Source organism: Theropithecus gelada, chromosome 13, assembly GCF_003255815.1.
Source record: "Theropithecus gelada isolate Dixy chromosome 13, Tgel_1.0, whole genome shotgun sequence".
Classification (NCBI taxonomy): Eukaryota; Metazoa; Chordata; class Mammalia; order Primates; family Cercopithecidae; genus Theropithecus; species Theropithecus gelada.
This window is the reverse complement of record NC_037681.1, coordinates 19711047-19722636: the sequence shown is the minus strand read 5'-3', so window position 1 is coordinate 19722636 and position 11590 is coordinate 19711047. Positions and strand designations below refer to the sequence as shown.

The following is an 11590-nucleotide window of genomic DNA, read 5'->3' as shown; positions in this document are numbered from 1 at the left end:
TCAAAAAAAAAAAAAAAAAAAAAAGAAAATGTCATGAGATGTGGCCACAGGAGTTTTAATGTCAGCAAGAAGCTAATATGCAGCCAAAAAGGAAAAGACTTCAACTACTATTTAAAGGAGCTTTTCAGTTACGCCCTAGGCCAGAGGCATCAGGATTATGCTAAATTACTGCCTAAAGTTACAGATTTTATCTCATGTACAACCAAAAAAAGGCAACAAAATTAAAAAGTCATTGGGAAATGAAATAAAAAACACTATTCTGCACATGTTTAAAACACACGTAGTGGGTCAGGCGCGGTGGCTCATGCCTGTAATCCCAGCACTTTGGGAGGCCGAGGCGGGTGGACTGCCTGAGGTCAGGAGTTCGAGACCAGCCTGGCTAACATGGTGGGTTAAACCCTGTCTCTACCAAAAATACAAAAATTAGCCAGGCATGGTAGCACATGCCTGTAGTCCCAGCTACTCAGGAGGCTGAGGCAGGAGAATCGCTTGAACCCAGGAGGTGGAGGTTGCAGTGAGCCGAGATCACACCACTGCACTCCAGCCTGGGCAACAGAGCAAGACTCTGTCTCAAAAAAAAAAAAAAAAAAAACACACACATCGTGATATCTCTAACTCCTCAGGTCATTAAGGCTCAATTCCAGGAGGGGGGACTCTAAAGAAGCCTCTACAAGGGCTCTAACCCCCCACAAAATTGAAACCAGTGCTTAAGGAAAGATTAAACATTAGGTCAGATCAAAAACAAACAGAAGGCCGGGCACGGTGGCTCACGCCTGTAATCCCAGCACTTTGGGAGGCTGAGACGGGCGGATCACGAGGTCAGGAGATAGAGACTATCCTGGCTAATACGGTGAAACCCCGTCTCTACTAAAAAATACAAAAAAACTAGCCGGGCGAGGTGGCGGGCGCCTGTAGTCCCAGCTACTCGGGAGGCTGAGGCAGGAGAATGGCGTAAACCTGGGAGGCGGAGCTTCCAGTGAGCTGAGATCCAGCCACTGCACTCCAGCCTGGGCGACAGAGCGAGACTCCGTCTCAAAAAACAAAAAAAAAACAAAAAAAAACAGAAAAAACTCTTCTCCAAAAGTCCTCCTTTGATCACCATAACAGAATATATCAACACATCTTGAAACATAATTAGAGTGCCTTAAAGTGCAAAAGAATTGGCAAACAGGTTTATTTAGACCAAATGTAACTGTATCACACATCAGGTAGTCAATTTATGAAACTTCCTTACCCTATAACACAGGCTGGGTGAAAATACCATTAGACATAAGAAGGGTTTAGATTAACCCATGGATAGCAGCTCTGTAACAAGGAAGAGAAAAAGCAATGTCTTGGGAACTGGCTTCTAACCTTCCTGTGTGAAGCCAAGAAAAGCAAAATGCATTACTATAAAAAGGCTATTGTTGCCACTGTCAAGCAACCCAGAGCACTGGACTAATGTGATAAGGAGTCGTATCCTGTGTGGTAATCTTTTAAAATCAACTTTTCAGTCTTTTTCTTCACCAGTTAAATAACCCTCTGCGATTTTCCCCTTTCCACATATCCTATTATCTAAGCGGAATAGGTCGTCTGCTTTTCATTTCCATGTCTTGCTTTCCTAATTCTTGTTAGCTGTCTCATACAGATATCCACATTCAACCCTGCTATCCTTATGCTGCTTAAGAGATGCCTGAATTTAACATCCAAACGCCTCATACAATCTCCCTCAGTCAATCCTGAGAAAATCCTCTAAATTCCCATCTAATCACTGCCCAGTGATGGCAGCAGCAGCCCTCAGAAGCCCAAACTCACATGGTACTTTCGTGCTGCCGCCGGGGAGTGACAAAGAGCATGCGGGTGGGGCGGGCACTACTGGCATCTGGGTGGGCACTCCAAGGCTTGGCATAGCTATGATCCAGAAAAACCAGGTCCAGCTCCCGTTCGTGCACTGAAAGCTGGAAGAGCAGCGAGGTGCCCATGCGTCGAGCTGAAGTCTGGAAGTCCCTCTCCCCACCCCGGTGGGCCATGTCAGTGGAGGGGCAGAAAGTCAGAGCAAGGGTATCTGCATGCTAGTCACCTGCAGTGAGAAGTTTCAGTTTAGGTCAATTCCAATATTCTGAATTTCTCCCAATCTACACCATCTCACATGCTTACTTTTGTAACCTACTATCATTCCTGTTGAGTATCCATTTCACAGCAGACCTCTGGTGGGGAGGGTTCGTGGAATCCCACACCAACACCAAAAAAAAAAAAAAGGGAAAAAAAAAAAAGAAAAAAGAAAAACGAGGTGCCATGAGTTGTCCCATACTCAACCTCTAGCGAACTGAAATTCGCTAACGGGAGAGCTCACCGACCCCGAGGTTCAGAAAGACCTGGCGTGGACAGACACTACACCTGCTTGGCCAGCACAACTTCCTAGGCGGCCAGGAAGAGTTCCGGCGAACGGGAAATCACAAACGTGAGTTCGTCGAAAGCTAAGGTGCTCTGTCGCTTCACATCATCCTCTACCGACGATGCCGACAGAGCCGGGTCCGCAGCAGCAGCGTGGGCACCGCGGGCCTCAAAAAAGCGAATCCCAGCTAGGGCTCCATGTCCTTCGAGTCCCTCGTACCGCGTGCAACAAAAGTTCTGTCGGTACTTCGCAATATTCCAGAGTTTATATGAAAAGGAGAGCTCCCCCCACAAAGCCTGGGACAAAATGGTCCCCGTGGAAGCCCTTTCGCCCGCACCCCCGGCGAGGCGTCCCCAGCAAACCGCCCCGGACCCCGGCGGCCCCGCAGGCGTTCCCGCCACGGAGCCTCCATCGAGGAGACAGGGCCATGACTCGCATTTTACAGACGAGGTCGCCAGCTCGGGGAACTGAAGCGACTTGGCCAAGGTCATGCAGAGTTCGCGACGAGGAGGAGCCTCCTGGCCCCCGCCCGCCGCCCGCCGCCTCCCGCCTCCCGCTCCCTGGGGCACGGCTCGGCGTCCGCGTCACCGAGGCCCAGACGCGGCCCCCGCCCGCCCGCCCGCCCGCCCGCCCCCGGCCCAACCCGCCCGACCAGCCCCGGCAGCCGGCCCTAGCCCGGGCCCCCGCAAGCCCCGGGAGCCCTGAAGCCCTCGCCGAGACCCCCGGCCGTCCCAACCAGGGCCGCGAACCCCACGGCCCGCCACTCCCCTCGAAGCCAACGCAGCTCTCACCCGCGCTCTTACGGCCGCGCGCTCGGCCCGGGCCAGATCCCTCAGCGCGTGCGCGTCAACGCCTCCACGCCCCGGCGCTGCGGGCACCGAGTAAAACGCGGAAGCGGCTCACGGCCTGGGAAGGGAGAGGCGGTGAGCGGCAAAGCCCGGAACGGATGAAGCCCCGGCGCCTCAGTCCGGAAGAGGAGCGCCGAGAGCGCGAGAGTGCGAGAGCGTGTACGAGGCAGAAAGTCAGCACCTGGGCTGGAGTGTCCCCCTCGCGCATTTTCAGTAGGGAAAGCGAGGGCGGAGGACGAGGCTGGCTTCTACGGCCCCAGTTCTCGCCGCCCCCATCGTGTTGGTCCTTTGTGCCCTCTGGGCGGTCGAGCACCCAACTGTCCACCTCCACCAGGGCAGTCCCCTGAATTTCCTCATTAAGAATGTACCTGTGTGGCTCACGCCTGTAATCCCAGCGCTTTGGGAGGCCTAGGCGGGAGGATCTCTTGAGCTCAAGAGTTTGAGATGAGCCTGGCCAATATGATGAGACCTCTGTATCTACAAAAAATTTTAGAAATTAGGCATGTGTGATAGTGATGTATGCCTGTAGTCCCAGCTACTCGGGAGGCTGAGGTGGGAGGATCACTTGAGTCTGAGCGGTCCAGGCTGCCACGAGCCATGGTCGCGCCACGGAACTCCAGCCTGGACGACGGAGTGAGACCATGTCTCAAAAAAAAAATAGAATTTTGTTACTGACCCTAGATCGCTTTGTGTGGTTAACTTTCCTATGTGTTTTTGTGTAGAGACAGTAGATCCTCAAAGTCAGGGAAATTAACCTTTGTATCCTCCAGAGAACATAGAGCCCAGGACATAGGTAATTGTTCAAATGATGACTGATCAATAATTGGTTATTTCGTTGACTGACTGAGAGAGCAAGAGTCATGGTTCAAGATGGTAAATCTCACCCGGGAGCTGTGGCTCATGCCTATCATCCCAGCATGTTGGGAGGCCGAGGTGGGAGGATCACTTGAGACCAAGAGTTCAAGACCAGCCTGCACAGAACAGTCAGACTTCATTTCTATTTTTTTAAAAAAATTAATTAATTTAAATTTTTTTTTTTTTTTTTTTTTTTTGAGACGGAGTCTCGCTCTGTCACCCAGGCTGGAGTGCAGTGGCCGGATCTCAGCTCACTGCAAGCTCCGCCTCCCGGGTTCACGCCATTCTCCGGCCTCAGCCTCCCGAGTAGCTGGGACTACAGGCGCCGCCACCTCGCCCGGCTAGTTTTTTGTATTTTTTAGTAGAGACGGGGTTTCACCGTGTTAGCCAGGATGGTCTCGATCTCCTGACCTCGTGATCCGCCCGTCTCGGCCTCCCAAAGTGCTGGGATTACAGGCTTGAGCCACCGCGCCCGGCCAATTAATTTAAATTTTAAAAAATGGCCAGGTGTGGTGGCTCACACCTGTAATCCCAGCACTTTGGGAGGCTGAGGCGGATGGATTACAAGTTCAGGAGTTCAAGACCAGCCTGGCCAACTTGGCGAAACCCTGTCTCTACTAAAAATACAAAAATTAGCCACGTGTGGTGGCCCATGCCTGTGATCCCAGCTACTCGGGAGGCTGAGGTAGGAGAATCACTTAAACCCGGGAGGCAGAGATCGGTGCGCCGGAAGGCAGAGATCGGTGCGCCGAGATCGCACCATTGCACTCCAGCCTGGGAGACACAGCAAGACGCTGTCTCTAAAAAAAAGAAAAAGACATGTACAGACATGCAAACACTCGAAACATTCAGAAAGCTACTCAGAGCTGTGTTCCACAAAGATGAGAGGGTAAATTGAGAAAACGGAAGGCATAGGATCGGGGAAGCAGGGTCTAACACAAGAAGCAGACGAGGAATTCTGAAGGTGATGGCAAAGAGTATCCCAGGACAATAACTGTGCTGCGTGACTGGGGACCACCAGTCTCGGCTGGGGGAGAAGAGAAGACCAGGAGGTAGAGCCCCAGGGAAAACAATAAAACTGGGAAAATGCCTCACAGATTTGAAAAAAATCAAGGAATGCTATTTAAATGTGCTGTTTAGAAATATGAAGCTTAATGCCACAGAAATTATCACAAATAGAGCAGCCCCTGCCCCACCTCTCCCTACCCTTAACTTTGTCTCCTGGCGCTTGTTTGGCGCCAGGGTTCTGCTGTTTCTCTACTTATATTTCCATTCCCACTATAAACAAATTTGTGTCTTTTCTCTGCCCCTTTGCACACCGTGTTTATCATAAGCACACCGTGTTTATCATTTTGTTTCATTCTTTGCCAATTTAAGAGGGATAAATGGTATCTTATCCCGTTTCTTGGCTTATTAATGAGTTTGATTTTTTGTTTGTTTTGTTTTGTTTTGTTGTTGTTGTTGTTGAGACGGGGTCTCTCTCTGTCGGCCAGGCTGGAGTGCAGTGGCGTGATCTCGGCTCACTGCAACCTCCGCCTCCAGGGTTCAAGCGATTCTCCTGCCTCAGCCTCCCGAGTAGCTGAGACCACAGGCATGTGCCACCACGCCCGGATAATTTTTTTGTATTTTTAGGAGAGGGGGTTTCACCGTGTTAGCCAGGATGGTCTCCATCTCCTGACCTCGTGATCCACCCACCTCGGGCTCCTAAAGTGCTGGGATTACAGGTGTGAGCCACTGCTCCCAGCTTTTAGATATTCATTAGTTTTCCTTCTAACTATTGAATAAGATGTAATTTATACAACGTTCAACCCTAAAACCTAAAAAACCTTGCTGTGGAGAATAAGAGTAAATGCCCCAGCTCCACCTTAATGCTCAGAGGCTCTGACAGCCATAAAGACAGCCACTTCAAAACCGCACGGGCTTCTTCGACCTGACCTTCCGTAGGAGCTCATTAATTCAAAAGCTAATTTCCTTGAGTCAAAGAGGGTCTTATATCTAAACTTAGGTTTTTCTTAGTGAAAAGGAGGCTTCCACGTTAAGAAGAACTTCCCCTGAGACCTCCCAGAAATAGTCCTTGATTTTCCTATCCCTTTTCTCAGGTCGCTTCACTGTTTTCTTATTTTCTCATCTAAATTGTGTGACTTTGGCAATGATTCACTCCAGACAACTTGCTTGTACAAGGAGAAAACATCAACCTTACGTCTGACCTTGAAATCAAAAGGACAGCAAGGAGGGCAGGTGTGGGGTGGGAAAAAAAAAAAAAAAAGGCCAGACTTGGTGGCTCACGCCTGTAATCCCAGCAGTATGGGAGGCCGAGGCGGGCAGATCACCTGAGTTCGGGAATTCCAGACCAACCTGACCAACATAGAGAAACCCCATCTCTACTAAAATTACAAAATTAGCTGGGTGTGGTGGCGCATGCGTGTAATCCCAGCTACTCGGGAGGCTGAGGCAGGAGAATCGCTTGAACTCGGGAGGCAGAGGTTGTGGTGAGCTGAAATCGCACCATTGCACTCCAGCCTGGGCAACAAGAGCAAGACTCCATCTCAAAAAAAAAAAAAAAAAAAAAAAGCAGAATAGGAGAAAAGAGAAAAGAGGAGGTGAAAGCAGCCAGATGATTTTGTTTCTACAGGCCCAGTCACCTATACTGGGTGACACCCATACTGTTCCTCTTCCCCCCTCTCTTTCCCATTAATTCCTCACCAGAACCGAGAACCGCCCACCTTTGTGACATCCTCTCTGTTGCCAAGCAACAGACAGGAAGTGGGGCTCCACTCACCCCAGGATCCCTGGGAAGAGCCTCGGACTGAGGAGCTCCAAAAAGGAAGCTGTGGCACTGCAGAGGGAAGGAGGGAAGAGAGTAGGTCTCCGAGATGCTGCGGCTTGTTGTGCAGTCGGCCAAGATTGACCCACCGCTAGCTCCACTACCCAGGCCCTGCATGTCCATCGACTTCAGAGGTGAGAGCCTCCCTGGGTCCACATGGGAGAGAAGCCCCCAGAGGCAACATGCATTCAGTGAAAAAAGAGGTGTAGGGCACCGTACTACGTAAAAGATGCCCTGTATAACACAAAGTGAAGTAGACATTGCCCAGCTCTCTCAAAACTTATTGCTATCGTTTGATTATGACTTCTCTGCCTCCTACTTTTGCTAGGGAATGGGTATGGAAAAAAGAGAGGACGAGTGCTTCTGGACCTTCTTCCATGACCTAGAGCTGCGCCATAAACTAAGGTTTAAACGGAAAGTCCCTGCTTCCTCAGATTGATGTGGGGGTTTAAAAAGATAATATGTGTATAGCCCTTAGTATAACTTCTAGTAATAACTGCTTGATCATATTAGTTCCATTTGCATGAGCTTTACAACTAACAAAGCATTTATTTTTTTTTTTTGAGACAGACTGTCACTCTGTCACCCAGGCTAGAGTGCAGTGGTGTGATCTTGGCTCACTGCAACCTCTGCCTCCCAGGTTCAAGCAATTCCCCTGCCTCAGCCTCCAAAGTAGCTGGGACTACAAGCGCATGCCACCACACCCGGCTAATTTTTGTCATTTTAGTGGAGACGGGGTTTCACCATATTGGTCAGGCTGGTCTCAAACTCCTGACCTCAGGGAACCACCCACCTGGGCCTCCCAAAGTGCTGAGATTACAGGTGTGAGCAATGGCACCCAGCTGACAAAGCCTTTTCATATGTACAATGATGTCTGCTGCTCACAGCAATTCCAGAGGTAGATGAAGCAAATTTTATCATCTCCATTTTTTTTTGTAGATGAAGCAAGTTTTACTATCTCCATTTTTTTTTTTTTTTTTTTTTTTTTTTAGTTAAGAGAACAGAACCTCAAGAAGGAAGGGAAAGAAAAGGATGAAAGAATTTGTGAGAGAAAATGAGAGAGATGTTAGGTATATTTAGATATCAAAGATCTGGCAGCTAAAAGGAAAGAAAAGAATAAAGGGTGAAAGGGTGGGGCATGGTGGCTCACGGTTGTAATCCCAGCACTTTGGGAGGCTGAGGTGGGCAGATCACTGGAGGTCAGGAGTTCGAGACAAGCCTGGTCAACACAGTGAAACCCTGTCTCTATTAAAATATAAAAACTAGCTGGGCGTGGTGGCAGGTGCCTGTAATCCCAGCTACTTGAGAGACTGAGGCGGAAGAATCGCTTGAACCTGGGAGGCGGAGGTTGCAGTGAGCCAAGATCACACCACTGCACTCCAGCCTGGCCAACAGATCAAGAAGTGCCATCTCGAAAGAAAGAAAGAAAAACGAAAAAAGGGTGAAAGTATGTAGGTGGAGATACAGGACGGTGGATACAGGCAAATAGGTTTTACAGGGACGGTTGGTAGGGAGAAAACCCAGACCAAGAGAAAAAAGGACACAGTAGTTCCTACAGGAGATGTGAGTGAAGAATGGAATTTCTTTATTTTATGTTATGCTGTTGTTCTGTGAAACTAGGCTTGTTGAACACAGCAATATTCAGAGATTGAACATTTGGGACTCCAGGCTCACAGGGTCATACATGCTGATGTCCTCAGTCTGCAGGTTTCAAGAGGGGCGGTGTGAGTTCAGGATGAATTTGCCCTTCTTGACTAATTCTCCAGTTAGCCAGGCCAGGGGTTGCCAGTTCTTCTCTGATTCTGAGACATCTTCCCCACCAACTCATGGGCACCATCTTTCTCATTCCAGAAATATCTCTCACAAAGATGCCTAAAACTCAGAACCCTGGGTTCACCCACAGATTCTTCTGATTGTATGTTTATGTTTGACACTTTGTACTCCTTTTGTCCTTCTCAGCCTCTTCCTTCATATGCCGTCCACTAACCTGGATGCTGCTCCCCTTCCCACTGCTTGGAGGGCCTTTTACCCATTATGGATGTTTCAGGATGTCTTCGTTAGGGTACACTGGGCTTTGCTCCGGCAATAAATAAAACCTTAATTTTCAGTGGGTTAGCAATGAAAGTTTACCTCTTGCTTACACCAAGTCCTGCAGGGATGGTGCTGGTCAGACAGCTCTCCTGGGTAGCTCCTACAAATGGTAGTTTAGGGACTAGCCACGTGCTCCTTGTGGCTGCAAAGTTAGCAGGTCACGAGGGTGGCTATAGGGAGAGGAGAGAGGAGAATGAAGAATCTCATGGAAATTGAGAACCAGACCTGGCAGTGGCAAATATCATATCCATACCCCATTGGCCAGAGTGAGTCACACGGCCCCGCTTAGCTGCAAGACACTGAAAACTCCTGAAGAAAATGAAATGGGCCGGGCACGGCGGCTTTCACCTGTAATCCCAACAATTTGGGAGGCTGAGGCAGGCAGATCGCTTGAGTCCAGGAGTTTGAGACCAGCCTGGGTGACATGGTAAAACCCTGTCTCTACAAAAAATACAAAAATTAGCCGGGTATGGTGGCGTGTAGTCCAGGCTACTTGGGAGGTGGGAGGATGGCTTGAGCCTGGGAGACAGAGGTTGCATTGAGCCCAGATCATGCCACTGTACTCCAGCCTGGGTGACAGAGTAAGACCTCATGTCACACACACACACACAAAAGTAAAGAAAAAAGAAAAAGAGAAATGAAGAAAGAAAATGAAATGAACATATAGCATTATCTGTCACAGTGATAAAATCAAGAAATGTTGAACCCCCACAAGAAAGAAAGAAGTGATGCCATTTCACACCCGCCAGTGTTGACTTGAAGTTTTCTTAGAGTGTCCTAGTTCTCTTGACTCCACTCCGACCCAGACATTGAAATATTTCCTACTATCAATGCCAGCCCCTTGGTTTCTTTGCAGATGTCAAGAAAAGAACTCGTGTGGTGGAAGGGAATGATCCCGTGTGGAATGAGGTAGACACCAGGGCAAGCCTAGAAGAGTAAATAACAATCCCGGCCGGGCGCGGTGGCTCAAGCCTGTAATCCCAGCACTTTGGGAGGCCGAGGCGGGTGGATCACAAGGTCAGGAGATCGAGACTATCCTGGCTAACATGGTGAAACCCCGTCTCTACTAAAAATACAAAAAACTAGCCGGGCGCGGTAGCGGGCGCCTGTAGTCCCAGCTACTTGGGAGGCTGAGGCGGGAGAATGGCGTGAACCCGGGGGGCGGAGCTTGCAGTGAGCCGAGATCGCGCCACTGCACTCCAGCCTGGGAGACACAGTGAGACTCCGTCTCAAAAAAAAATAAAAAATAAAAAAAAAAAATAAAATAACAATCCCAACAGCAAGGAGGCAAGGGTGGGGTCCAGGCAGGTGCTCGGAGGTCTAGGGAGAGGACCCGCAGCCTCACAAGTGTTCCTCAAGGCTGGGCATCTTGGCCTGGGAGTAGTAGCCTCTGACCCGACAAGGCTGTGAAGGCCACACCTGCCCACGACTGTTCGTGGACTTCTCCCCAACTCTGAGGATGGACCATGTTATGGCCTATCAACTCGTCCAGCTGGGCCATCTTGACGTTCCTAGAAGCCTGAAGCCGAGTGAAGGCTCCCTTTGCATGACTCCCTCTCATCTGCCATCACTCCATGTTGCCCCTCGCCCCATTCCTAGTCCCCAAACCCTTAATTCTCAGCATACCCGCGATACTGCAGTTCAAGTCACAGAAGCCCAGTGGGATGTGCACAGCTTGGTGAAAGGTAGCAAGCGCCATCTCCTGAGGAAGTTAGACATGAGGGATGTGCACAGCTTGGGAAAGGTAGCAAGCGCCATCTCCTGAGGAAGTTAGACATGAGGGAGGTTCCTCAGTCTCAGAGAAACGCAGTGCTAGCCCGTTCCCCACATCTTTCCTCATTTCCTAGAAACATGGGATGGGAAGGGAAGGGCAGAGGAAGGATGCTGACCTCTCTATGCCCCCCACAGACCCTAATCTGGCACCTCTGGAACCGCCCCCTGGAAAATGACTCCTTCCTGCAAGTCACCCTTCAGGACACGGGCTCACAAAAGGAAGAAAGGTGAGGCAGAGAGAGGCAGGAGGAGCCTAACTACTGACCAATGCAGCAGCAGGTTATGTGACCCTTGTCTCTAATCCACAACTCATTCACATGAAGGACCGGAACCCACTCCAGCCAGCTAAAGAGAAAAAAGAGGGCCGGGCGCGGTGGCTCAAGCCTGTAATCCCAGCACTTTGGGAGGCCGAGATGGGCGGATCACGAGGTCAGGAGATCGAGACCATCCTGGCTAACACGGTGAAACCCCGTCTCTACTAAGAAATACAAAAAATAGCCGGGCGAGGTGGCGGGCGCCTGTAGTCCCAGCTACTCGGGAGGCTGAGGCCGGAGAATGGCGTGAACCCGGGAGGCGGAGCTTGCAGTGAGCTGAGATCCGGCCACTGCACTCCAGCCTGGGCTACAGAGCGAGACTCCGTCTCAAAAAAAAAAAAAAAAAAAAAAAAAAAAAAAGAGAAAAAAGAGGAATGGGTACTGAAAAGGTAGCCAGGGCAAGATTTCAAATCAGCTGGGACAGGAACTTGGGAACCCAGCAGCAGCTCTGTCCATCTGAAGCCACGTATCTCAAATTTCTGCTTCTCTCTGCCCAACCCCGGCTTCTTAT

At 50.0% G+C, this 11590-nt stretch overlaps 2 protein-coding genes across 16 annotated transcripts in view; one reads left to right on the top strand and one right to left on the bottom strand.

The window, feature by feature from the left end:
• The window catches only part of KANSL3 (KAT8 regulatory NSL complex subunit 3), a 47611-nt gene extending 44349 nt beyond the window's left edge, over nt 1-3262 (bottom strand). For all 15 annotated transcript variants that reach the window (XR_003115243.1, XR_003115241.1, XR_003115242.1 and 12 more), the window contains exons 1-2: nt 3166-3262; nt 1795-2059 (exon numbers count right to left, since the gene is read on the bottom strand). Coding sequence is in view for 5 of the 15 variants with exons in the window: in XM_025353557.1 (XP_025209342.1) it covers nt 1795-2009 (215 nt within the window). In the remaining 10 variants the exon portion in view is untranslated. The remainder of the gene's footprint in view (nt 1-1794; nt 2060-3165) is intronic.
• Nucleotides 3263-6950: 3688 nt separating this feature from the next.
• Nucleotides 6951-11590, top strand: part of FER1L5 (fer-1 like family member 5) — a 68129-nt gene continuing 63489 nt past the window's right edge. The window contains exons 1-3 of the mRNA XM_025353504.1: nt 6951-7035; nt 9849-9901; nt 10901-10992. Coding sequence (XP_025209289.1) covers nt 6951-7035; nt 9849-9901; nt 10901-10992 — 230 coding nt within the window. The remainder of the gene's footprint in view (nt 7036-9848; nt 9902-10900; nt 10993-11590) is intronic.